This window comes from Oncorhynchus gorbuscha, linkage group LG07, assembly GCF_021184085.1.
Source record: "Oncorhynchus gorbuscha isolate QuinsamMale2020 ecotype Even-year linkage group LG07, OgorEven_v1.0, whole genome shotgun sequence".
Classification (NCBI taxonomy): Eukaryota; Metazoa; Chordata; class Actinopteri; order Salmoniformes; family Salmonidae; genus Oncorhynchus; species Oncorhynchus gorbuscha.
This window is the reverse complement of record NC_060179.1, coordinates 15,247,834-15,275,158: the sequence shown is the minus strand read 5'-3', so window position 1 is coordinate 15,275,158 and position 27,325 is coordinate 15,247,834. Positions and strand designations below refer to the sequence as shown.

The window sequence follows — 27,325 nt, the reverse complement described above, 5'->3', positions numbered from 1 at the left end:
CTAACCCTAACCGAGCCATAACACTAACCCTAACTTAACCCTAACCGAGCCATAACACTAACCTTAACCCTAACCGAGCCATAACACTAACCTTAACCCTAACCCTAACCGAGCCATAACACTAACCTTAACCCTAACCCTAACCGAGCCATAACACTAACCTTAACCCTAACCCTAACCGAGCCATAACACTAATCTTAACCCTAACCGAGCCATAACACTAACCTTAACCCTAACCCTAACCGAGCCATAACACTAACCTTAACCCTAACCCTAACCGAGCCATAACACTAACCTTAACCCTAACCCTAACCGAGCCATAACACTAACCTTAACCCTAACCCTAACCGAGCCATAACACTAACCTTAACCCTAACCCTAACCGAGCCATAACACTAACCTTAACCCTAAACCCTAACCCTATAACTATACCTAACCCCCTAACCCCTAACCGAGCCATAACACTAACCTTAACCCTAACCCCCTAACCCTATAACTATACCTAACCGTATCCCCTAACCCCTAACCCCTAACCCTAACCGAGCCATAACACTAACCTTAACCCTAACCTCCTAACCCTATAACTATACCTAACCCCCTAACCCCTAACCGAGCCATAACACTAACCTTAACCCTAACCCCCTAACCCTATAACTATACCTAACCGTACCCCCTAACCCCTGACCCTAACCGAGCCATAACACTAACCTTAACCCTAACCCTATAACTATACCTAACCGTACCCCCTAACCCTAACCGAGCCATAACACTAACCTTAACCCCCTAACCCTATAACTATACCTAACCGTATCCCCTAACCCCTAACCCCTAACCCTAACCGAGCCATAACACTAACCTTAACCCTAACCCTATAACTATACCTAACCGTACCCCCTAACCCCTGACCCTAACCGAGCCATAACACTAACCTTAACCCTAACCCCCTAACCCTATAACTATACCTAACCATACCCCCTAACCCCTAACCCTAACCGAGCCATAACACTAACCTTAACCCTAACCCTATAACTATACCTAACCGTACCCCCTAACCCCTAACCCTAACCCTAACCGAGCCATAACACTAACCTTAACCCTAACCCCCTAACCCTATAACTATACCTAACCATACCCCCTAACCCCTAACCCCTAACCCTAACCGAGCCATAACACTAACCTTAACCCTAACCCCCTAACCCTATAACTATACCTAATCGTACCCCCTAACCCCTAACCCTAACCGAGCCATAACACTAACCTTAACCCTAACCCCCTAACCCTATAACTATACCTAACCGCACCCCCTAACCCCTGAACCTAACCCTAAACCTGACCCCTCAGCCTAAAATAGCATTTTTCCTCGTGGGGACCGGCGAAATGTCCCCACTTGTCCGAATGTTCTTTGCTTTACTATCCTGTGAGGATTTCTGGTGCCCACAAGGATAGTTAAACAAAAACACACACACACTATTGCACTGGTATAACCCTGTGTCTCTGCTGTAGGTGTTTGATGACGGTAGGACAGTGTATCTGGTCACAGAGCTGATGAAGGGAGGAGAGCTGCTGGATAAGATACTGAGACAGAAGTTCTTCTCAGAGAGAGAAGCTAGCGCTGTCCTATACACCATCACCAAGACTGTTGAGTACCTACACATACAGGGGGTAAGTGTGTGTGTGTGTGTGTGTGTGTGTGTGTGTGTGTGTGTGTGTGTGTGTGTGTGTGTGTGTGTGTGTGTGTGTGTGTGTGTGTGTGTGTGTGTGTGTGTGTGTGTGTGTGTGTGTGTGTGTGTGTGTGTGTGTGTGTGTGTGTGTGTGTGTGTGTTAAATGACTCTTCAGTAGGAGGGCATATCAAGTTATAACCCTTTGATCCTACTTGTCTTTTCATTATTATTTTTCTTTGCAGCATACCAGTTGTCTTTCAATGGGTTGATGTGTGTGATTGATTCATTTATGAATTGACTGATTGGTTGATTGACTGTCAGGTGGTGCACAGGGACCTGAAGCCCAGTAATATCCTGTATGTGGATGAGAGTGGGAACGCTGAGTCCATCAGGATCTGTGACTTTGGTTTTGCCAAGCAGCTGAGAGCTGAGAACGGCCTGCTGATGACGCCGTGCTACACAGCTAACTTTGTAGCTCCAGAGGTATGTACCATGCCACACACTCTGTCTCTCTCTCTCCCTCTCTGTTCCCCCCTCTCTTTCTCTCTTCCTCTCTTTCTCTCTGCCCCCCTCTCTCTTTCTCTCTGTCTCTCTGTCCACTGCCCCCTCTCTCTCTCCCTTTCTCTCTGTCCCTCTCTCTTTCTCTCCCTCTACCCTCTCTCTCGCTTTCTCTCTTTCTCTCCCCCTCTCTCTCTCTCTCTCTTTCTCTCCCCCTCTCTCTCTCTCTCTCTCACTCTCACCCTCACTCTCACCCTCACTCTCACTCTCACTCTCACTCTCACTCTCAATTCAATTCAAGGGGCTTTATAGGCATGGGAAACATATATTAACATTGCCAAAGCAAGTGAAATAGATAATATACAAAAGTGAAATGAACAGTAAAAATGAACAGTAAACATTACACTCACAGAAGTTCCAAAATAATAAAGACATTACAAATGTCATAGTATGTATATATACTGAGTGTTGTAACGATGTGCAAATGGTTAAAGTACAAAAGGGAATATAAATAAGCATAAATATGGATTGTATTTACAATGGTGTTTGTTCTTCAATGGTTGCCCTTTTCTTGTGGCAACAGGTCACAAATCTTGCTGCTGTGATGGCACACTGTGGTATTTCACCCAATAGATATGGGAGTTTATCAAAATCGGCTTTGTTTTTGAATTCTTTGTGGATCTGTGTAATCTGAGGGAAATATGTGTCTCTAATATGGTCATACATTTGGCAGGAGGTTAGGAAGTGCAGCTCGGTTTCCACCTCATTTTGTGGGCAGTGAGCACATAGCCTGTCTTCTCTTGAGAGCCAGGTCTGCCTACAGCCTTTCTCAATAGCAAGGCTATGCTCACTGAGTCTGTACATAGAGCAAACTAGAATGCTATTTGTCCCTAAACAGAGAGTACACAGTGGCAGAATACCTGACCACTGTGACTGAATACCTGACCACTGTGACTGAATACCTGACCACTGTGACTGAATACCTGACTACTGTGACTGAATACCTGACCACTGTGACTGAATACCTGACCACTGTGACTGAATACCTGACCACTGTGACTGAATACCTGACCACTGTGACTGAATACCTGACCACTGTGACTGAATACCTGATCACTGTGACTGAATACCTGACCACTGTGACTGAATACCTGACCACTGTGACTGAATACCTGACCACTGTGACTGAATACCTGACTACTGTAACTGTGACTGAATACCTGACTACTGTGACTGAATAAAAGCTGAATACTGACTACTGTGACTGAATATACCACTGTGACTAATACCTGACCACTGTGACTGAATACCTGACCACTGTGACTGAATACCTGACCACTGTGACTGAATACCTGACCACTGTGACTGAATACCTGACCACTGTGACTGAATACCTGACCACTGTGACTGAATACCTGACTACTGTGACTGAATACCTGACTACTGTGACTGAATACCTGACCACTGTGACTGAATACCTGACTACTGTAAGTCGCTTTGGATAAAACTGAATACCTGACCACTGTGACTGAATACTGACTACTGTAAGTGCTTTGCATATATATATATATATATATATATATATATATATATATATATATATATATATATATATATACTGTGACTGAATACCTGACTACTGTGACTGAATACCTGACTACTGTGACTGAATACCTGACCACTGTGACTGAATACCTGACCACTGTGACTGAATACCTGACCACTGTGACTGAATACCTGACTGAATACTGACTACTGACTGAATACCTGACCACTGTGACTGAATACCTGACCACTGTGACTGAATACCTGACTACTGTGACCTGACCACTGTGACTGAATACCTGACCACTGTGACTGAATACCTGACCACTGTGACTGAATACCTGACCACTGTGACTGAATACCTGACTACTGTGACTGAATACCTGACCACTGTGACTGACACAAACGTAAGGAAAGCTTTGACTGTTTTCTTGTTCATTCTTTCCAATGTGTCAAATAATTATCTTTTTGTTTTCTCATGATTTGCTTGGGTCTAATTGTGTTGCTTTCCTGGGGCTCTGTGGGGTCTGTTTGTGTTTGTGAACAAAGCCCGAAGGCCAGCTTGGTTACGGGACTCTTCTCCAGGTTCATCTCTCTGTAGGTGATGGCTTTGTAATGGAAGGTTTGGGAGTCAATTCCTTTTAGGTGGTTGTAAAATTTAACGTCTCTTTTCTGGATTTTGATAATTAGTGGGTATCGGCCTAATTCTGCTCTGCATGCACTATTTGGTGTTTTAAGTTCTACACAGAGGATATTTTTGCATAATTCTGCATGTATAGTCTCAATTTGGTGTTTGTCCCTTTTGTAAATTCTTGGTTGGTGAGCGGACCCCAGACCTCACAACCATAAAAGGCAATGGGTTCTATAACTGATTCAAGTATTTTTAGCCAGATCCTAATTGTTATGTCGAATTCTATGTTCCTTTTGATGGCATAGAAGGCCCTTTGTGGAAGTTACCTGTGGTGCTGATGTTTAGGCCAAGGTATGTATATTTTTTGGTGTGCTCAAGGGCATCATTGTCTAGATGGAATATGTATTTTTGGAACACCATTATTTTGGTCTTACTGAGATTTACTGTCAGGGCCCAGGTCTTGTTAGGGCCCAGGTCTGTTAGGGCCCAGGTCTGACAGAATATCTAGGTGGTGCTGTAGGACCTCCCTCTCTGTTTCTCTCCCTGGCTCTGTTTCTCTGTCTCTCCCTCCCTCTCAATTCAATTTAAGGGCTTTATTGGCATGGGAAACATATGTTTACATTGCAAAAGCAAGTGAAATAGATAATAAACAAAAGTGAAATAAACAATAAAAAATGTACAATAAACATTATACCAAATAATAAAGACATTTCAAATGTCATTATGTAATAGTCTCTGTCTCTATCTCTGTCTATCTCTCTCTATATATGTCTCTCTCTCTGTCTCTCTCTCTATATATGTCTCTCTTTCTGTCTATCTCTCTCTATATATGTCTCTCTCTCTGTCTCTCTCTCTATATATGTCTCTCTCTCTGTCTATCTCTCTCTATATATGTCTCTATCTCTCTCTATATATGTCTCTCTCTCTGTCTATCTCTCTATATATGTCTCTCTCTCGTCTCTCTGTCAGGCCCTCTATCTCTCTTTCCTCTTCGTTCTGACAATTCTCTCTTTCAAACTAGTCTTTTCTTCTGATATTCTCTACATGTACCCTCTCATCCACTGACCATACAGTATGTGGGTGTGTGTTGTCTAGGTGTTGAAGAAGCAGGGTTATGATGCTGCCTGTGACATCTGGAGTCTAGGAGTCCTACTCTACACTATGCTCACAGGGTAAGGCTGTGTGTGTGTGTGTGTGTGTGTGTGTGTGTGTGTGTGTGTGTGTGTGTGTGTGTGTGTGTGTGTGTGTGTGTGTGTGTGTGTGTGTGTGTGTGTGTGTGTGTGTGTGTGTGTGTGTGTGTGTGTGTGTGTGTGTGTGTGTGTGTGTGTGTGTGTGTGTGTGTGGCGAATGTTTCCCTGGACTAACCTTCTGGTATGGCTGTTTGTGTATTTGTAATTGTTTACCCTTCTCTCATCTCCCTCAAAAAAGAAATAACAATCTCTCCTCCCTCCTCTCTCTTCTTCTCTCCAGGTTCACTCCGTTTGCCAACGGTCCAGAGGACACACCAGAGGAGATCCTGGCTCGGATCGGCAGTGGGAAGTTCTCTCTGACCGGAGGATACTGGAACTCTGTTTCAGCAGAGGCCAAGGTACACACACACAATCACACACACCGAAGCCAAGGGAATGCTGTCAACATTCAAACACATACTCAATGGATGATAATGTTGTAATATGTTTTTGACCTCTGACCTGTAGGAGCTGGTGTCTAAGATGTTACACGTGGACCCCCACCAGCGTTTGACAGCCGGCCAGGTGTTGTGTCATCCCTGGGTCACACACCGAGACCACCTGCCCAAGTTCACACTGACCAGACAGGACGCTCCACACCTGGTCAAGGTAACAGACACTCTAAATGTCCTGTTTTAACATCTCAGTATATTTTATTGTGTGTATGACACTATAAAGTGTGAGTTGACATTTTTTATTATCTCATTTGTTTTGTTTTGTGCAGAGCGCCATGGCAGCCACCTACTCTGCCCTCAACAGGAACGTTCCACCTGTCCTGGACCCCGTGGGATGTTCCACTCTAGCCCAACGGAGGGGGGTGAAGAAACTCACCTCCACTGCCCTCTGACCGTTGACATTTCACCTCAGACTTTATAACCCTGCTGGAGCTCTGCTCAGACAGACAGACCTGGTTCCTCAAATGACCTGGACAGAACTCTGATGCACCTGGGACCCCCCTGACCCTGCTCAGTTATTAACTAACCCAGTGGTCTTCACCCCTGGCGCTGGAGACCAGGGCTGGAACTACAGCCTATAGCTCTGTTGGACCAGGGATGGAACTACAGCCTATAGCTCTGTTGGACCAGGGCTGATGGTGACCACATTGTAGCGTCTCTCCAGTCTTTGCTTTGGACAATTCATGTTGCCTCTAGACTCAAGAGACAATAGTCAGGAACATGAATGTGCTGTATTTAGATGTCTGCACTTCTGGGAACATTTGAGATACCTGCATTATGCATTTAAGACCCATATTAAAATGATGATGAACTGTATAATGTAGCTCTGTGTATAAACCTAAGTAGCCTCAAAGACAGTACAATATGAAGATGGGCTAAAACGGCTTCTCCAATAGAAATCCCAGACCACACTTTTCGGCAATGTTCTGGCGATGTTGGCTAGCTAAGCTCGTGCGTAGAAACATGTCATCGGGTCTAACGGTCGCCTCGTGTCAAATCAAAGGCACTCCTTCCATATCATTTTTTGGGAAAATGTGTCCGTTAGTTAATTTCACACGGTTGGAGTAATAACACGATCAACTACTTAAGAAATTGGATCAATTCTAGGTTGTGGATTTAGATTTTGAGAAAATGAACAACTAAGGAAGAATGTTTTACTTTTCTCATTGACTTCACAACCCCCAAACCATGGTCAGCTTGGTCTGTTTCGCAAGCGTTCACAGATGTCTAACGATGTTGCATCTCTGGGTTTAGAAAATCTGTGGTAACCTCTTCTGTGACTAAGTCATCAGACAGGGACAAACCTAGTGATGTCATCAGAGTGAGAGCAGGTAGAGCTCCACTGACCCCGCCCCCTATGTAGAGACAAGCTCCTCCCAGTCAGCCACAACATCCAGAGTGAGGCCAGTCTGGACTGAGGTCCAATCATGGCTTTGGTGGGCCAGTCTGGGTACAGCCTGCCCTGTCCACGCCACACCTCAACATTTACAGACACCAAGGGAAACCTGATCCTCGACCAGTGTTAAGCAGTGGTTATCTGGACAGCGAGTGTGTGTATATGTTGATATATGCCTTCAAATGCTCCTCAGGACTCCTCTGAACCTTGTTTCCCAGTTCTTAGGTACATTTGAAAGCAGCATGCTTGGATGACGCCATGAGGAGTCTGTGTCCGACACTGAACTGACACTACTGTTCCAGTACAGCAGCTCAGGTTTCTAGATGAAATACCATGCATTTTATAAGTCCATTAACTGTGTCATGTAAGCACACAGGTGGGGTGGGAGAGGTCCATGGATGTAGAAATGTGTGGATAGAAGAGACATAATATTTTATGCTGAATTGAACCCTTTAAACCTGCCATCTGGAATGGCATGACACAGTTGTGGAGGTAATCCAGTATGTTACTGTATGGGCCAGCTGGCACCTGCTGACTTCTGGTCAATCCCTTTAAAGCACTGTCTGTCTAATTGAATGAAAAAATATGTAGCTACAGTATCAATGACTTGTAGCAGTAGTATTGAATTAATGAGCTGATCCTGGATCGGTGGAAAACTCCTACCTATGCGATCGCTCTCCCTCAGCTCTTCTGTATGTGTTGTAACACAGTCTTTCAGGTTCTGCTTGACTGGTAGCAGAGCTGTAAGCTTGTGTGTTTGAGATGTCTATATGTTTTTTCCCCCTTCCAGTTTGAGAGTAGATGAGATGTATTTTTTCTCTCCTTCCTCTGTCCCTATCCAGTGGAGATAGTGTCCCTTCCTCCACCCCTGCTGCTGTCTCCTCTCTCTGGTTTTGTATCTCAGTGGAGTCACAGTAGGGCTTTGTATTGAACATAATAAAAATACCTTCAGTATACAACTGTGTTTTTCACTGACCAGTAACTACTACAGAAAGGCTTTTTATTCAGACAACATACAGTCAACAGCATAGAGAACAATGCATCAAAGATGTTCTGTAATGGAACCAGTCGACACCAAAAGGCTCCAGGATGACAGGGCTACAGTGGCGTTCCGGTCTAATCTCTATTGGGCAGAGAACATTCACTTGGCTTCCGTTTGGCCCAGAGAGAGTTCTCTTCTTTCCATTGGCCCAGAGAGTTCCTAATGTATACATCTGGCATAAATAGAAATGTACTAGAGTTGGCACTAGGATCATGTACGGGCTAATAATATACTCTACAAACCCAAATGCTAACTCAGAAACACTTCATTACATTTGCGACTATCACATTTTACATTAAGCTACTTACATCTAATGTTGTGTAAGACAATTCTCTAAATCTAAATTGATAAAAGGACAATACAAAAGATTGAACTGAATTCTCTCTATAATGAATGACGGGTAAATACAAACCATGTAGGATATTATGGGGCTTATAAAGGGCTTACAACGCGTTGGAGACGCATGGCCTTCACGGTGAATGTGACAAATACTGTACAAGTGGGCTACAATCTGAAAACCAATAAGAATCCCATCTTTACAAACCTAAACTCTCTAAATGACAGTTAGCTTGAAAGTAATTTCTCCCATTCCATCTGTATCGATAAATCAAACAGCTTCAGAATTCATTTACTGTAACAACCAAGTAGTAGCTGTTCTTTAGTTAGTTCATTTGATCCCAGTCTCAGGTTTCTCCTGTACAGAAATATTCACTAATAAAGTTCCCAAGTCAGTTTTTCATGTCAGAGGAGGGGGGTGGTTATGGGACAAAGGGGAGGGGTTAAAAACAACTAGATTGAGATTCTATTTATTTGGTAATAAATTCTTCTTTGATCTCTTGTAGATGGGCGTGGTTATCTTGTAGATGTGCATGGTTGTTTGGTAGAGGGGAGGGACTTTTCTTCAGAGGGGCTGTACTATGATTCCCTGTATTGTCAGGTTTGTTGATTTTCCCAGACTGCTGGTCAAGCTGCTTCTGGTTGCATCTGAGAATGTGGTTTTTCAGGTGGAGAATGAGGCCCCTCTGGGTGAGCTGGTAGACGTGACACTCACAGCAGTAGTAAGGAGTCACGGCCACGTGTCTAAACTGATGTGTTAGAAAGATGTCGATCGAGGAGAAGTTTCTTTCACACATCTCACAGCGCGGGACCCTGCCTGGGTGTTCCGTGTTGTAGTGCTTTTTCATTGTGCATTTATTCATCTCCACAGAGCAGAAGGAGCAGCACAACATCACTTTGTGGAGACTGGTGTGACTACGAGAGTGCTTGTCGAGGACTATCTGGTTTCTGTAGTATGTATTGCAGAGTGGGCAGAAGAATTTCTTATGACTGGGTTGGTATTTATTCTGATGCTCCCCGACTCCTCTGGCTTTCCGGGTAGCATCCAAGTCCTTTCCCTCCTTGTTGTCCCCCTTCACATGGTGCAAGCAAATGTGAGTCCTCAGGGAAGCCTTGCATCGGTAGATTTGAGGGCAGAGTGGCACTGGGCAGGCGTATTTCGCATTAGTGCAGCAGACGGTTTTATGCTCCAGTAACTCGCTTCGGGACTGGAAGGTGTTGCTGCACTGTGGGCAGCGGAACCCTGCCACCCTCTTTTTCCCCTCCACAGTCTGACCTTTCTGTCTCTCACTCTCTTCCTTCCTCGCCTTCTCTGCAATCATCTTCCATTCGTCTTCCTGGGTTTTCCTCCTCTCTTGCTCATATCTCCACCATTGCGGCCCCGGAAGCTTTCTCTGTTTCCCCTTTTCCCCCCACATCTCTACCGCCCTGCTCTCTCCCCCTTCCTCCATCTGCCATACCTCCTCCCCTACCACATATTCTCTACATTCCTCCTCTGGGTTTGAGTTTTCTATCACAAACACTCCCTCCACCTCCCCCCCACGAACCGTCACATTCATTTTCTCTTTCCTGTGAAGCTCTGTTACCATGGCATCATAGCCTCCATCCTCTCCTTCATATGGGTGAGTGTGTGAGTATTCCATCCCATACTCTCCTCCATCATCCTTCCTCTCTCCTGTGTGCGAGTCTCCTATTTTCACCACTCTAATCTGGTCATAGCTCTCTGCAATGCTCTCATCCTCCCCAACATCTTCCTCTTTGATTGAACTAAACGACTTGCTGAGTGAACCCAATAAATTGTTCCAGCGATTCACCTGCGAATCCAACTCCCTGTCCACTGGCTCCTCCTTGATGCCAGCCATTTTGCCTTCCACCATCCCAGTCCCCTTCGCCCGCTCAGTGTACACCTGTTAGAGATGAACATGAAGTGTTTCATTTAGAAGCAACATTATTCTATTAAAGTTGTAGTGTTGAAGGTTGTGCTTCATGTACCTTCATGTACCTGTACAGAAAGCTAAGATTCACCAGCTCTGCAAGCTATGTCAAAATATGTTCTTTGCTTCGTTAGTTGGTCAGCGTAAAAGCCTATTTGGTGATCAAAGGATGGATTTTGACAATATAAACTTTGCATATCTGCTAAATCGGAGTTTGAATCAGAGCTTCCTGTGTGCACAGATAGATACTACTAGTTCAGGGCTACACGTGGTTTAAAAAACTGTAGGCTAGGCCTGGAAAGCAATTTTAGATAGCTATAAAAAAGTCTTTCAAGATCCGCCAATAAGAACTAAAAATATGTTTTTGTTGATGGAGTGAAAAGTTAAAGAAATTAACTAGTTAATTGACGGCAAATGTTTGAAGCAATTGCGCCGCCATCTTCTCTACTAAAACCTTTTCAGTCGATTGTCTTTGATTAATGATCCTATAGCCCAGGCTACTGTTTTTGATGCTATAGCCTAAACAGTTTGGCACAATGTTAAATTAAGTTTAATAAAACATGTACAAATAATAATAATAATTGTAGGCTAGCCTCATAGCGCGAATATCATACTCACGGTGTGTTTCCGATAAACCGATGTTTTATCAGAGGAATAAATCGATGGGATTGCGTCAAGATGTAATATTAACCTCGTGGTGAAACCGAGATCAAGTTTTGTGAAGCACTCTTCTGCAAAGTGGTCGCCACATAAACGGGAAACATCTGGAATTTGCTCTCCCGGGTTGCTTCCATTGATAAACTGTAGCCACTGTTGGCGTCTCCGGGGTTCCTCTGGTAAACTGTAATGAATAATTGCGTCCGATTGATTGGCGCATCCTCTAACAATGCATTTATGGATTCCCATTGCGCTCTTCTCTTTAGCCAGTTATTTTCTAATGAAACTGAGTCACAACTTGATGTAAGTTTTAGCTACAAATGTTGTGTCGTCGCGGAGGTGTGACAGCTGCGTTTGCACACACTGACCCGGACTACCAGTATCTTTGTTATTGCTGTCTGCTATCAGTTAGCACTGTGGCTAAGCTATCTACAGTGTAGAGTAACTAATTTATATCCGCACGTTGACTTTCCACTTTCTCTCTATCTGGCTATGAAGTTCGAACAGTGGCGAATTCAGAAATATCCATGGATATGTGTAAATTAAACCACAATCATATTTTCCAGCAACCAAAATGTTATAATTTATCATGGATTGCTAAAATAGCTAGCAAGTTGTTCTTCTTCTGTTTTATTATCAGAAAATGTGCTCTATCGCCACCTACTGTAGTGGAGTGTTTCTACTGAACGAGCATTTAACCTAAGCTATATTATTTTTATTCGAATGGATCATATAAAATGTATATTTAATCGATGTTTTATTATTGTAAACACTTACCCAGTTCCAGCATATGAAAATGTTAAAATATTCGTCAATACGTTCCATATGTTTCCACTGTGTCTGTGGTCCTTTCCCAAGTAAGTACATTTACAAAGATATTTTCAAAAAATTAATATATGATTTGTGTAATGGTTTGGTGTGTTTGATTTAAATGTGTAATAACTAGTAACTAGCTAGCATGGTGTATTGCTGTTTCAACATGTGTAAATAAAGCTTTACCATTTTGTATGACATGTCATGCGTAAACCGATGCACAAGAGGTGAATTGGGTTTCCGTGAATTCTGCCGGGAGAAATTGGGCAGTTTTTCTTTCTCATTATTGTTCATATAGCAGTAAGCGCCACCCAATCACCACGGGACGAAGAGAAGATCTGAGCTGTAAAGAATATGCCCAAGAATAAAGGTAAAGTGTTAGAAGCGCCGTCTTTTCCCGGATCTTGTCCTGCAGTCTCTGACTACTTCAGTCTCTACACGCATTGAAAACGTGACACAGTTGAATAGCTAGCTAACACAATGACTAACGGTAACCACCAGCTTCGTAGCATATATTTTCACAAATCTAGGTACGTACAGACTATGTAAATTAAGAGCAGCCAGCTCGCTGTATTGTCTGTCGTTCTGACGTTACATTGTACTGTTAAGGGCGCACATGACCTGTCGTCTAACTAGCAACTGTAGTAGAACCCATTCAATCCACAGTCAGCTAGCTACATTTTCCTGAAGGTTTTACGTACTGACTGTAGTTGGCCATGTGGCATATCTGCGCTCTATTCCTGTAAAACATTTTCACATGTTGCTGTAACACATCATGTACCTCCTGTAGTTGGACTCCCGAGTGGTGCAGCATTCTTGAGGCACTGCATCTCAGTGCAGGAGGCGTCACTATAGTACCTGGTTCGAATCCAGGCGGCACAATTGAACCAGCATCGTCGGGGTTTTGGCCGGAGTAGACCGTAATTGTAAATAAGAATTTATTCTTAAATGACTTGCCTAGTTAAATAAAGGTTAGATAGAATAAAAGTTGGTGATGTGGGGTTGACATTGAAACACTATAATAAAACAGTATAGGTTAGGTATCTATTGGGTGTGGTACTCTGATTTCATAGTGGAAACTCAAAACCTTTACCTTACATATCTATAGTAGTTAAATACAGTCTGAGCGAAAGTGTCTTGCTAAATGACAAAAATGTGAGTGGTCTGTATGACTTAATTTGTTTATCTCTGTCCTCTCCAGGTAAGGGAGGAAAGAATCGTCGACGTGGAAAGAATGAGAACGAGTCAGAGAAGAGAGAGTTGGTGTTCAAAGAGGATGGGCAGGGTGAGTGGAGGGGTCTCTGCCAGGCCTTGTGTGGGTGTAGGCTTTTGTTCCAGCCAAACAGCAACATGGCTGAATCAAGTCTTTGTTGAAGACTATGATTAGTTGGTGTGTTAGTGCTTTGGCTGGAGCAAAAGCCTGCACGCACACCAGTTCTAGAATTAGAACTGCCAGTCTCTCCCCAGTGTGGAATACCTCAACTGCTCCTAACAATGTTCTAGAATGTACAGCTCCCCTTTTCCCAAGTTTCTGGAATGCAGATAAAAATGCAGCCCTGTTTTTAGAGCAGACGTGTGCTATTGAGGGTGAAGTTATACAAGCATAATGATCAACATGGCCCTACTCCGTGGGAGCAATGTAACCCTCTCCCCTGTGCTGTAGACTACACTCAGGTGTTCCCAACTCCTGTGATGTTGTGTATGTGAAGTCCTTCTCTCTTTCCTGCAGAATATGCCCAGGTGATTAAGATGTTGGGTAATGGGAGGTTGGAAGCCATGTGTTTTGACGGAGTTAAGCGGCTCTGCCACATCAGAGGAAAACTCAGGAAAAAGGTAGGAACACCCGCCCATCATATTGACACACAAGGGAAAACCCTGAATGATGCAGACTCAATGGTTTTTTTCTTCTTTTCTCCCCACTATGGACTGTCAACCGCGACACAGCATCATGGGCTGCAGTTGTGTGTTAACGAATTCTTCAGATTGTTATCCATTCATCTGATTTATGTCCTTGTAAAAGAGTTCTTCTGTTGTTTTTCTTCCAGGTGTGGATTAACACGTCAGATATCATCTTGGTGGGACTGAGAGATTACCAGGTGAGATGACCGGCAGGTTTACGACTGCTGCTGTTGTTGTGGGTGACTGTGCATTTGGTTGTCACTTAGGGCTGGGCGATTTTTATATGGAATTCATTTGATTAATTCAAATGTGTTTTTTAGCACAAAATGTATCGCAATAATTAAGTTTTGTTTTTGAGCGTTTATGTCCACTTGTTGTCTTTTGCTCCTGCTGTGCCTGTGTGTACATTCCCACTCATACACCAAGTCCCTGCCACTCACAACAACAACAGATGAAAAATCACTTCTTCCTCTATGACATAACGCTGTTTCAACTCACTGTTTACGTTTGAGGTTTGGTCCAACAGAATGGGTCCTATGGACACTGAGATATTATTTGAGTGTCATCGATGAGAACTAAACCTTTCTAACTAAACCCCTCAACTCGTAAAACGTACAGAGAGTTGACCCTACTAAAACAGAAGTAGCCTATCAATGAGCATTGTTTCTGGGAAATAAATGTTCATTTTCTGTGCAACGTGCCACTAGCAGAATTTTTTTTGCCACCGGCTGTGCTGCCTATCTACCGTAATTGCTGGACTATTAAGCGTACCTGAATATAAACCGCACCCACTGAATTATTAAAAATCTGTATTTTGTACATAAGCCGCACATGTCTATAAGCCGCAGGTGCCTAGTGGTACATTGAAACAAATGAACTTTACACAGCCTTTAAACGAAACACGGCTTGTAACAAAAATTAAACAGTAGCCAACCAGTAAAGTCATTGGTCACTATCTTCCTCCTCCTGTGCACTGAAACCACTGAAGTCATCTCCTTCGGTGTCGGAGTTGAATAGCCTCAGAATTGCTTCATCCGATGTTGGATCGTTTTCATTGTCGCTCTCGTCACTTTCATCCGGAGGCAAATTCCCCTGCTGAGCTCATGCTGCCCCTTCAACACACAGCAGTCCAGCCTTTCGAAACGCGTTGATGATAGTGGATTTTTTGACAATGCTCCACGCTGTCAGGACCCACTGGCAGACTTGACCATAAGTTGCTCTTCGCATGCGGCCCGTTTTAGTGAAGGATTTATCCCCACTTGTCATCCAAGCCTCCCACTGAACAAGGAGCGCCACCTTAAATGCACAATTTACACTGATGTCGAGTGGCTGCAAATACTTTGGGCCTTCTGCTTTTCTTCCCTCTGAAAGCTTTTGTTGTCTTTCTGCACTGAGTCAGTTCCTCACGCTGCTGTTTCCAACGTCTTATCATCGACTCATTAAGGTCAAGCTCCCGTGCAGCAGCTCTATTTCCTTTTCCAGCAGCCAGATCGATCGCCTTCAACTTGAAAGCTGCATCATATGCATTTCTCCGTGTCTTTGCCATGATGAGGGTGACAAAATGACTACCGTAATCAGAATGATGGGAAGTCTGAGCGCGCTCGATTTACGTCACATTATGTGACGGTGCTCAGTTTTTTGGCGGCATGACTCTTGTGAAAGCGGGAAAAATCCATGAATTAGCCGCGTCATTGTATAAACCGCGAGGTTCAAAGCGTGGGAATAAAGTAGCGGCTTATAGTCCGGAAATTACGCTAGTTGTTTTATAAATGTGCAATGAGAATAAAAATACACATTTATATCAGTAATTGGCAACTCATTCTGAGAAATAAGCATCTTATCAAAGTAGGCTACTTGATATAACATCTGAACAAAGTGGACAGGCTAGCAAGATGTTGGAGGCAGACAGGAGGGTGTGTTCATAGGAGTTCAACTGTTCTACCTTGTTAGCTCGCAAATAGATCCAAGTTGTCTAGACTTGAAATATAAAGATTATCTGACTAGTCAGTAGCATGTGGGCTTGTGCTTGAGAGATTGTTTATTAGACCTGTGTTACACAGGAGGTTGGTGGGATCTTCACTGGAGAGAAGGTGCTCGTGGTAATGGCTGGAGCAGAAATGGTGTAATGGCATCAAACGCATGGTTTCCAGGGGTTTGATGGCATTCCATCCCAGCCATTATTGTGAGCCTTCCTCCCCTCAGCAGCCCCCTGTGCTGTGTCAATGTTCTATTGTGTCTGCTACAAGAGGTTGGACCTCTTATTAGTGGGGATGTGCATGGTTCTGGTTCAATTTGTAACGAAAGGGTATTTTCATTGACTGAGTTGAAAGACCAGATCAGTGATTATTGCAAAAAAAGAGCTGGTTAAACTATTTGGATGAAATAATGATATTATTAGTTGGTCTTATGGTTGTGGAGGGCCTATATTTAGCCTAGGTATACTTACACACTCCCTGAATTCATTAGATTATTGCTGACTGTTTTGAATGCAGTTTATTGACCTGTTAATTGTACAACAACGCTTATTCAGAGAACATGTTAAAAAAACAATATATAAATCGGAAATCGCCCTTAAGTTTGGAAAAAATAACGATGATTTTTAGGCCATATCGCTCAGCCCTATTGTCACTGTATCATAAAAGCGTCTTTGATTTGAGGTTTTTTTTCTCCTGCTATAGGACAACAAAGCTGATGTTATCCTGAAGTACAATGCAGACGAGGCCAGGAGTCTGAAGGCCTACGGAGAACTGCCGGAGCACGGTGAGTAGTCGCTACGGTAACAGCTAATGGGATTGGAATTAGTGGTCATGTAGGAGAAGAGATGAGGAAAGAAAGCTAGAAATTATTGACAGCCCATGATGACTACAATTTGTTTTGTAGGTGTTAAATTCATGGGTTGTTTTGTTTGCACATCCTTGTTGTCTCTGACTCCTCCTCTTCCTGTCTCCTCTCCTCTCAGCCAAGATCAATGAGACGGATACCTTCGGTCCCGGGGACGATGAAGACATCCAGTTTGATGACATCGGAGATGATGATGAGGACATTGATGACGTAAGTGCTCAATCAGCATCTTGTATTGCTTTCTGTAGGTTGGAACTGCTGCAATGACAGGATTAACCATCTGGTGACCCTCCATCTGTATCTCTTTCCCCTCCCTGCCCCCCTACCCACCTCCTCTCGCCCCCACTTTCTTTCCTCTGTCATTATTCTCCAGATCTAAGGACCTTCTAGGGGAAGGTGGAATTTTTATCATCTGCTCTGAAAATCAGCACAGGACTTCTACTGGAATCACTGTACCCTCTGCCCACATTTGTGGCTGTGTTACCTATTGACGACCCCGCCCACACGTTCAGCCCTCCCACTAACTCATTGATAACATGACTGCAGCTGCTTGCAATTTCTTGCGGTGTCTTTTTTAATGTATTTATATCGATTTCATGTGGAGTGGAATTTACTTACAAGTATAAAATCTCTAGATTTGCAATAAAAATATAAACCATTTTATGTTTTGTCCTGCGTTCTGTATCATCGTTGGTAGTTAGCAACGCTCTTTATATTAGTTAGGATTAAATATGTTTATTGATTATGTAAAACTGATTCCTCCTGAAGATGCCTCTGTTTTCAACAGTCTGTTTTTCTTTTGTTTCTCCATGTGTATTTTGTCTGTTGGTTTTATGTTTTGATCAACTCCCGGAGGGGTGTGTCACACAGCATCACCACGTTCAAGGAAGTTAGGCCCACCTTTGAAAAACATTCAGATATAGCTACTACTTTTGATTTATTTCCTAAAATAATCTAGAAAATTGGATATTTGTCAATTATACCAATGTCCATTTCATGTTATTTCAGAATATTTAGGAATGTTTAATTGGCTTTTTCTGCTTTGTGACCCCCCCCCCCCCAGCTGCGGTTTAGAGACCGCTGAGTTCTGTCAGAGGTCATGGCTACCTCCTAACTACCCTGGTGGTCCAGTCTGCTGCTGTAATGGCTACCTCCTAACTACCCTGGTGGTCCAGTCTGCTGCTGTAATGGCTACCTCCTAACTACCCTGGTGGTCCAGTCTGCTGCTGTAATGGCTACCTCCTAACTACCCTGGTGGTCCAGTCTGCTGCTGTAATGGCTACCTCCTAACTACCCTGGTGGTCCAGTCTGCTGCTGCTGGAGTCAATTCTTCTGTTTCTTCACTGTCATGCCAAAGATGTCATGTGCTGCTTGGCATCTACAGAGGAGTTGGCTGCAGCTCATACACAATGGGACCAGGCTAGCTAAATATCACTGAACTGTGTCTTTAACACCATAGACAGCGCCTGAACTACTATGATGTAATAAGGCTTATTTATAGTGATTTCCAATAAAGAACTTAATTCCATGGACTTTTTGACGTTACATGTTAAACAGCTCCTTTCTTCTCTGAGAAAGACTAGCCTGTGCTTGTATGTATCAACCACTAGGTGGTGCCACTGACCTACAGCTCAACCTCATCCACAGGGTTGTTGGTGGTGAGCATTAATATCGTTATGTTAAAGCTTTTTTTGTAACTCCAGTAATACAAAGCTGTTGTAATACTAATATTTTTTTCTGCATCAAATGTTATTGGTCTTTGTTTGTGTGTAAATGAATGTCGGCGTGAGGATGACACAGCAGGGAAGAACAGGAGAGGGACCATACCCTTTACACATTACTGACCAAAACTGAGTGGAGCTGTACTGGGTTGTTGACCTGTAATATTATTTTATTGTCTCCTTCTCATATCATCACTGCTTCTGAAATGTAGCCCGAAAAGACAGACCCTTTATAAGCAGGGCAGACGTCTTGTTTCTATGTCCAGGGCAACGTAAAGGTTAGTTCCTTTAGAACATACAGTATCTGACACGCGCATGTGTGAACTGTTATTTGGCACCACTGTTCTGCATAATACACCCCCACGAGGCCCAGTGTTATCAGATCACTGCACGTGCCATGTACAATGAAGCTCTGGCGCAGCACATTCTCTGTAAGCGCTCACAGTAGTCAACCTTATTAAAATGTGTGTGTTTTCATTAGCCGAAATAATGTGCCTATAAACGCTCACGAGGGAGATATTTGGAGCTGGGTGGAGAGGGATGAGAGATGTTCTCTGTCCTGCCATGGTGTAACTGCTGTGAAATGGTTAGCTCGTCAGCGAGGTGTGCGCTAACAGCATTTCAGTCGGTGATGTCACTTACTCTGAGACCTTGAAGTAGTTGTTTCCCTTGCTCTGCAAGGGCTGCGGCTTTTGTGGAGCGACAGGTAACGAAGCTTCATGGGAGGCAGTTAATGTGCAGAGGAGTCCTGGTTTGAGCCCAGGTAGGGGCGAGGAGAGGGACGGAAGCAACACTGTTACATTGGTGCCGTGACCCCGATCACTGGTTGCTGCAGAAAAGGTGGTCAAAAGGGGAGTGAGTGTAACCGGTGTGAAATGGCTAGTTAGCGGGGTGCGCGCTAATAGCGTTTCAATTGGTGACGTCACTCGCTCTGAGACCTTGAAGTAGTTGTTTCCGTTGCTCAGCAAGGGCCGTGACTTTTTGGAGTGATGGGTAACGATGCTTCAAGGGAAGCAGTTGTTTATGTGTGCAAAGGGTCCCTAGTTGGAGCCCAGAGGTAGGGGTGAGGAGAGGGACGGAAGCAACACAGTTACAATGGCTCGGAGAGAGAACCAATGGATAAAAGATGCATGGAACTGCATGGAACAGAGATCTGAAAGAGGCTGTAAATTTCTTTTGAATGAATCCCACCCCAGAAATTGGCTTCAGGAATTCAAAACTAAGGAGATGATTGTGGACTTCAGGAAACAGCAGAGGGAACACCCCCCTATCCACATCGATGGAACAGTAGTGGAGAGGGTAGCTAGTTTTAAGTTCCTCGGCATACACATCACAGACAAACTGAATTGGTCCACTCACACTGACAGCGTCGTGAAGAAGGCGCAGCAGCGCCTATTCAACCTCAGGAGGCTGAAGAAATTCGGCTTGTCACCAAAAGCACTCACAAACTTCTACAGATGCACAATCGAGAGCATCCTGGCGGGCTGTATCACCGCCTGGTACGGCAACTGCTCCGCCCTCAACCGTAAGGCTCTCCAGAGGGTAGTGAGGACTGCACAACGCATCACCGGGGGCAAACTACCTGCCCTCCAGGACACCTACACCACCCGTTGTTACAGGAAGGCCATAAAGATCATCAAGGACATCAACCACCCGAACCACTGCCTGTTCACCCCGCTATCATCCAGAAGGCGAGGTCAGTACAGGTGCATCAAAGCTGGGACCGAGAGACTGAAAAACAGCTTCTATCTCAAGGCCATCAGACTGTTAAACAGCCACCACTAACACTGAGTGGCTGCTGCCAACACACTGTCATTGACACTGACCCAACTCCAGCCATTTTAATAATGGGAATTGATGGGAAATGATGTAAATATATCACTAGCCACTTTAAACAATGTTACCTTATATAATGTTACTTACCCTACATTATTCATCTCATATGCATATGTATATACTGTACTCTACATCATCGACTGCATCCTTATGTAACACATGTATCACTAGCCACTTTAACTATGCCACTTTGTTTACTTTGTCTACACACTCATCTCATATGTATATACTGTACTCGATACCATCTACTGTATGCTGCTCTGTACCATCACTCATTCATATATCCTTATGTACATGTTCCTTATCCCCTTACACTGTGTATAAGACAGTAGTTTTGGAATTGTTAGTTAGATTACTTGTTGGTTATCACTGCATTGTTGGAACTAGAAGCACAAGCATTTCGCTACACTCGCATTAACATCTGCTAACCATGTGTATGTGACAAATCACATTTGATTTGATTTGATTTTGATTTCTTGTCATTCCATTCTATGGGCCGCATCATGACTAAACAACTACATGGGGGACTGTACCAGCCAGCCTGTGTAATGGAATTACAAATCAATGGTCAAGTATAAAAACATGTTTCATTTTGAGCACGTTTTGGCAACCATCAAACGGCTCCATAAATATTTTCATGGAGCCAAACTGCAGCAACAGCTGTTCCAGGTATAACCATGCATGTGGCCCCTAGGTGCCTCTAGCCCTACTCTGGGAAAGCTTGTGTGCCGTCAAGCTTCTATCTTCTCAGTGGGCTTCAAACCTTTTATGCTGTCCATTATGGGAGTACTTTCCCCTGACATCTTTATCATAGACCCCGCTGCTGATTCTCTGACTATTGGTTGCTGTTATTCACTGTTCCCTCTGCTCTATTTTTAGTCTATGAATTATCCAATCAGGTTCCGCATGTGTGGGAGAGGCGTGAGAGAGAGACAGACCACTGAACCGACATGTGTGGACTCTATTTGATGTAAATAATGACGTAATTTAGAGCCCTCTGGCACGTATGTGTTGGTATGTGACTTAAACCATACAGATATGGATTAAACTGTCTCATTAGAAATAATACTTTTTTCTTTTAAATGGGCAAATGTATCAGATGGATTGACTTTGATTATCGTCGAAGACCCTCGAACGCATTAATTTCCCCTGTCGGTTTCTCTCTCTCGCTCTCTCTGTTTCTCTCTCTCTCTCTGTTTCTCTCTCTCTTTCTCTCTGTTTCTCTCTCTGTTTCTCTCTCTGTTTCTCTCTCTCGCTCTCTTTCTCTCTCTCTTTTTCTCTCTCTGTTTCTCTCTCGCTCTCTCTGTTTCTCTCTCTCTGTTTCTCTCTCTCTCTCTTTCTCTCTGTTTCTCTCTCTGTCTCTCTCTCTCTCTGTTTCTCTCTCTCGCACTCGCTCTCTTTCTCTCTCTCTGTTTCTCTCGCTCTCTCTGTTTCTCTCTCTCTGTTTCTCTCTGTTTCTCTCTCTGTTTCTCTCTCTCGCACTCGCTCTCTTTCTCTCTCTCTCTGTTTCTCTCTCTGTTTCTCTCTGTTTCTCTTTCTCTGTTTCTCTCTCTCTCTCGCTCTCTGTTTCTCTCTCTGTTTCTCTCTCTCTCTGTTTCTCTCTCTCTCTCTCTCTCTGTTTATCTCTCTCTCTCTCTGTTTCTCTCTCTCTCTCTCTGTTTCGCTCTCTGTTTATCTCTCTCTGTTTCTCTCTCTCTCTTCCTGGCATCACTCCACTCTGTTTCTCTCTCTCTGTTTATCTCTCTCTGTTTCTCTCTCTCTCTTCCTGGCATCACTCCACTCTGTTTCTCTCTCTCTCTCAGTTCTGCCGCAGTCGTGTTCAGGCTGGTTTGATTTGTTGCTGCTGTTGAATCAGGAGTCAGACACACAGGTACAGTAGTGGTGGGAACAGAGATGACCACAGTCAAACCAGGCGCTGGGCACCAGGTGACAGGTGAGATGATGATGATGTGCTCAGGATTTACTGGCGGTTGTTTTGATTAGATGATGGTACTAGGCTTGGGATAAGGATATTGTTAGGGGATTGTGTTTTTTGCTCTATTCAATTGTTCTTTCGATTAAATTAAATGTTTCCGTATTGATTCATGAACGGGCATGTTTGTATTATAGGGAATGTTACTTTAACTCACCTGAATCAGTGAGTGTTAGCAGATTTGTTAATTTATTGATGTTAAAATGTGACTTATCTCTCAAGAATAAGAAACCATCTTATTTAACATAAGATGTGTTTATACCCATGGGGCAGATCTGACTGCATATATTTACATACATGTACATATCTTATGACAGTAAAGAACACCTGCTTCTTGCTCTGTGCATATAGCATGTATATACACTGAGAATACAAAACATTAAGAACACCTTCCTAATATTGAGTTGCAACCCCCATTTAAATAGTCTGGTGGTCTTTTGATTAGTTGTTCAGTCTTATGTCTTGGGGGTAGAAGCTGTGGTTAGGATTAGGGTTAAGAGTTTTGGATAGGGATTCGATATTTGGGTTATGGCTAGGGGTTAGAGTTTTGGGTTAGGGTTTTGGGTTATGGTTAGGGGTTAGGATTAGGGTTAAGAGTTTGGATAGGGATTCGATTTTTGAGTTATGGCTAGGGGTTAGAGTTTTGGGTTAGGGTTTTGGGTTATGGTTAGGGGTTAGGATTAGGGTTAATAGTTTTGGATAGGGATTAGATTTTTGGGTTAGGGTTAGGGGTTAGAGTTTTGGGTTAGGGGTTAGAGTTTTGGGTTATGGCTAGGGGTTAGAGTTTTGGGTTAGGGTTTTGGGTTATGGTTAGGGGTAGAGTTTTGGGTTATGGTTAGGGGTTAGAGTTTTGGGTTAGGGGTTAGGGGTTAGAGTTTTGGGTTAGGGTTATGGGTTAGGGCTAGGGGTTAGAGTTTTGGGTTATGGCTAGGGGTAGAGTTTTGGGTTATGGCTAGGGGTTAGAGTTTTGGGTTATGATTAGGGGTTAGAGTTTTGGGTTAGGGGTTAGAGTTTTGGGTTAGGGTTTTGGGTTATGGTTAGGGGTTAGAGTTTTGGGTTAGGGGTTAGGGGTTAGAGTTTTGGGTTAGGGTTATGGGTTAGGGCTAGGGGTTAGAGTTTTGGGTTATGGCTAGGGGTTAGAGCTTTGGGTTAGGGCTAGGGGTTAGAGTTTTGGGTTAGGGGTTAGGGGTTAGAGTTTTGGGTTAGGGTTATGGCTAGGGGTTAGAGTTTTGGGTTATGGGTTTTGGGTTATGGTTAGGGGTTAGAGTTTTGGGTTAGGGGTTTGGGTTGTGGTTTGGGGTAGAGGTTTGGGTTATGGCTAGGGGTTAGAGTTTTGGGTTAGGGTTTTGGGTTATGGTTAGGGGTTAGAGCTTTGGGTTAGGGCTAGGGGTTAGAGTTTTGGGTTAGGGGTTAGAGTTTTGGGTTAGGGGTTAAGGAAAATAGGATTTTAAATGGGAATCAATTATCCCACAAGGATAGTACAACAAACATGTGTGTTTGAGCATAGACATGATCCTGCTGCACCTCATTGTAGTGCTGTTTCTGTCTATTGACAGTCTGCCAGACAGAAAGCCATAAACCACACAATACCCACTGTCCTCTAGCTAAATGGAGGGATGACCTCCAGGTTACCTGGACGATGTATATCTCTCCCCCTCACGTACAGACTGGGTCAGGTGTCATCTAGGCCGGGGATATAGTGTCTGGCCGACCGAAAATCAAACATTGAAATAGAATTCTATGGAATCGAACCTGCGTGTGTCAAGATTGACTGTGTGAGCCCACTGTGCTAAAGTTTAATGTTCAGTTCTGGCAGCTGTGTGTGACTGACTCTACCCTCCAATCAGCAGTCATGACATCGCCCATCATCACTGGGACAAGACCACTCACCAATGGGCATGTGTCCCCTTCTCATCTGTCGTCCAATCACAACAGCCCGGCGGTTTTACGTATTTTAATGACCTTCCATTGTATCTGTATGGGCTAGATTCATGAACCAGATTAAGTTTACTCCTGGACTAAAAAGCATGTATGTGCTTAATCCGGGTTTGAGTAGCTTTCTCCAAGAAGGGCTGAATATCTACTGTGGATCCAGTTTGTTGTTAATTGAATGCATCTTAGTACTGGTACAACCAGCGGTACACTGCAACCTCTCCAATGTTTTTCTAGCAGTATGAAACACGTGATGTTCTGTGAGTTTCCCTTCTGTTCGTAATTGCCCCTCTATATGCTCACTGACTGTTTCTCTTCTCCCTTCTCTCTTCTTCGTGTGTGTAAGGGTCACCGCGGATGGACAAAGTGCAGCTCGTGAGAGGGAGGAGAGAGGAGAGAGAGAAGAGTCATGGTATGAATCACTGCTTCCAAACTGAACTGACTGGATGGCTCTGTCATCTGTTGTTGTGACAAACACGCAAACACACCATGTTTGTTTTACTATCCTTGTTAGGACCGAACAAATGATTCCCATTCAAAATCCTATTTTCCCTAACTCCTAACCCTAACCCTAACCCTAATTCTAACCCTAAACCAGTGGTGCGTGGATAAGATCACAATCACTGGGAAGCCAAGACATTTTCGGACCACTAAACAACTATTGATTTAGAACCACAGAGAGTTACAGGAGCTGCCTCCACTATTCCAGCATCATTTCAACATCGTCAAATCACCTCTGCTTAGTCTAATACAGTGACAACTCAAATATACCAAAAACAACTAGCGAGCCCCCGGGGAACAACAACACAAGGAGATGCAACAATTCAAGTTGTTTCTGTCAATAACCTATGCTCTCAATACGATTTGATATGTGTGATGCCAGAATCCAAGCTGGCTTCCCTTGACACTTTTGTTTTGGTGCGCCAGGACCATTCACAGTTGAGCTCGCTGAGTTTAGCTCAAAGCTGATTGGCTATTATTTTATAAATTTTTTGTTGAGGCTTAAATGCTTGCTCGCTTCCCTTGCATTCAATGCTACCGGCGGCAACAATGTCATACTTTTATTTTTTTGTAATTTTTTGTATATATTTTTTTCTTTAACAATGTCATACTTTTATTTTTTTGTAATTTTTTGTATATATTTTTTTCTTTAACAATGTCATACTTGTTTGGACCAGATAGCATCAGATAAATGGCCTACACTGTTTCGCTCGCTTGGATGCTTTCTCCTGTGAGATTCAGCCTCTTTCTGAAACATAGAGGCAATAAAGAATTTTTGTTTTTTCCTGGTAAATATTTTGAGGAAGCATGGCTTCCCTTGGCAACCATGAATACATGCCACTGCCCTAAACCTAACTTAAGTCTAATTCTAATTCTAAACCTAACCTCTAAGTCTAATTCTAAACCTAACCCCTAAATCTAATTCTAAACCTAACCCCTAAGTCTAATTCTAAACCTAACCCCTAAGTCTAATTCTAAACCTAACCCCTAAGTCTAATTGTAAACCTAAACATTGAGTGTAATTGTAAACCTAACCCCTAAGTCTAATTCTAAACCTAACCCCTAAGTCTTATTCTAACCCTAAACCTAACCCCTAAGTCTAATTCTAAACCTAACCCCTAAGTCTAATTCTAAACCGAACCCCTAAGTCTAATTGTAAACCTAACCCATAAGTCTAATTCTAAACCTAAACCTAACCCCTAAGTCTAATTCTAAACCTAACCCCTAAGTCTAATTCTAAACCTAACCCCCAAGTCTAATTGTAAACCTAACCCCTAAGTCTAATTGTAAACCTAACCCCTAAGTGTAATTCTAAACCTAACCCCTAAGTCTAATTCTAAACCTAACCCCTAAGTCTAATTGTAAACCTAACCCCTAAGTCTAATTGTAAACCTAACCCCTAAGTCTAATTCTAACCCTAAACCTAACCCCTAAGTCTAATTCTAAACCTAACCCCTAAGTCTAATTCTAAACCTAACCCCTAAGTCTAATTCTAAACCTAAACAATGAGTCTAATTGTAAACCTAACCCCTAAGTCTAATTCTAAACCTAACCCCTAAGTCTTATTCTAACCCTAAACCTAACCCCTACATCTAATTCTAAACCGAACCCCTAAGTCTAATTGTAAACCTAACCCATAAGTATAATTCTAAACCTAACCCATAAGTCTAATTCTAAACCTAACACCTAAATCTAATTCTAAACCTAACCCCTAAGTCTAATTGTAAACCTAACCCCTAAGTCTAATTCTAAACCTAACCCCTAAGTGTAATTCTAAACCTAACCCCTAAGTCTAATTCTAAACCTAACCCCTAAGTCTAATTCTAAACCTAACCCCTAAGTCTAATTGTAAACCTAACCCCTAAGTCTAATCCTAACCCTAAACCTAACCCCTAAGTCTAATTCTAAACCTAACCCCTAAGTCTAATTCTAAACCTAACCCCTAAGTCTAATTCTAACCCTAAGCCAAACCCCTAAGTCTAATTCTAAACCTAACCCCTAAGTCTAATTCTAACCCTAATCCTAACCCCTAAGTCTGAACCTAACCCTTAAGTCTAAGTCGAATTCTAAACCTAACCCCTAAGTCTAATTATAACCCTAAACCTAACCCTTAAGTCTACACCTTACCGCCAAGTCGAATTCTAAACCTAATCCCTAAGTCTAATTCTAAACCTAACCCCTAAATCTAATTCCAATTCTAAACCTAACCCCTAAGTCTAATTCTAACCCTAAACCTAACCCCTAAGTCTAATTCTAAACCTAATCCCTAAATCTAATTGTAAACCTAACCCCTAAGTCTAACCCTAAACCTAACCCCTAAGTCTAAACCTAACCCCAAAGTCTAAACCTAACCCCTAAGTCTAATTCTAACCCTAAAGCTAACCCCTAAGTCTAATTCTAAACCTAACCCCTAAGTCTAATTCTA

The 27,325-nt window shown here is 43.1% G+C and overlaps 4 protein-coding genes across 8 annotated transcripts in view; 3 read left to right on the top strand and 1 right to left on the bottom strand.

Annotated features, from left to right (window-relative positions):
* Window positions 1-8,369, top strand: part of LOC124039520 (ribosomal protein S6 kinase alpha-3-like) — a 91,313-nt gene extending 82,944 nt beyond the window's left edge. Inside the window, exons 17-22 of the mRNA XM_046355583.1 lie at window positions 1,504-1,662; window positions 1,984-2,145; window positions 5,432-5,508; window positions 5,807-5,924; window positions 6,034-6,174; window positions 6,290-8,369. Coding sequence (XP_046211539.1) covers window positions 1,504-1,662; window positions 1,984-2,145; window positions 5,432-5,508; window positions 5,807-5,924; window positions 6,034-6,174; window positions 6,290-6,412 — 780 coding nt within the window. The 3' untranslated portion in view covers window positions 6,413-8,369. The remainder of the gene's footprint in view (window positions 1-1,503; window positions 1,663-1,983; window positions 2,146-5,431; window positions 5,509-5,806; window positions 5,925-6,033; window positions 6,175-6,289) is intronic.
* A 30-nt stretch (window positions 8,370-8,399) lies between these two features.
* LOC124039521 (zinc finger protein 691-like) lies at window positions 8,400-12,600 on the bottom strand. Of its 3 annotated transcripts, none has more exons than XM_046355585.1 (2): window positions 12,385-12,600; window positions 8,400-10,701 (listed from the first exon to the last, which is right to left on the bottom strand). In XM_046355585.1, exons 1-2 carry the CDS (start codon window positions 12,490-12,492, stop codon window positions 9,265-9,267), a joined length of 1,545 nt encoding a protein of 514 aa, XP_046211541.1. In that variant the 5' UTR covers window positions 12,493-12,600; the 3' UTR covers window positions 8,400-9,264. The 3 variants fall into 3 exon arrangements, with proteins under 3 accessions (XP_046211541.1, XP_046211542.1, XP_046211540.1); XM_046355586.1 differs by lacking the exon at window positions 12,385-12,600 and adding an exon at window positions 12,163-12,373; XM_046355584.1 differs by lacking the exon at window positions 12,385-12,600 and adding an exon at window positions 11,347-12,010.
* On the top strand, window positions 12,398-17,601 carry LOC124039522 (eukaryotic translation initiation factor 1A, X-chromosomal). Its single transcript, XM_046355587.1, has 7 exons — window positions 12,398-12,568; window positions 13,400-13,483; window positions 13,928-14,031; window positions 14,244-14,294; window positions 16,776-16,857; window positions 17,057-17,148; window positions 17,312-17,601. The coding sequence occupies exons 1-7, from the start codon at window positions 12,553-12,555 to the stop codon at window positions 17,315-17,317; spliced, it is 435 nt and encodes a 144-aa protein (XP_046211543.1). The 5' UTR covers window positions 12,398-12,552; the 3' UTR covers window positions 17,318-17,601.
* Window positions 17,602-22,192: 4,591 nt separating this feature from the next.
* The window catches only part of map7d2b (MAP7 domain containing 2b), a 29,455-nt gene continuing 24,322 nt past the window's right edge, over window positions 22,193-27,325 (top strand). Inside the window, exons 1-2 of one of the 3 annotated variants that reach the window (XM_046355580.1) lie at window positions 22,193-22,428; window positions 24,746-24,811. In XM_046355580.1, coding sequence (XP_046211536.1) covers window positions 22,389-22,428; window positions 24,746-24,811 — 106 coding nt within the window. In that variant the 5' untranslated portion in view covers window positions 22,193-22,388. The remainder of the gene's footprint in view (window positions 22,429-24,745; window positions 24,812-27,325) is intronic. The other 2 variants (XM_046355579.1, XM_046355582.1) reach the window with 2 other exon arrangements.

Coding starts and splice junctions, on each gene's coding strand:
- LOC124039522 (XM_046355587.1), top strand. Junction 13,484..13,927: donor GTTCAAAGAGGATGGGCAGG/GTGAGTGGAGGG, acceptor TCTTTCCTGCAG/AATATGCCCAGGTGATTAAG. Junction 14,295..16,775: donor TGGGACTGAGAGATTACCAG/GTGAGATGACCG, acceptor CTCCTGCTATAG/GACAACAAAGCTGATGTTAT.
- LOC124039521 (XM_046355584.1), bottom strand. CDS start 11,634: ATGGGAATCCATAAATGCATTGTTAGAGGATGCGCCAATCAATCGGAC. Junction 10,702..11,346: donor CGGTTTATCGGAAACACACC/GTGAGTATGATA, acceptor CATCTCTAACAG/GTGTACACTGAGCGGGCGAA.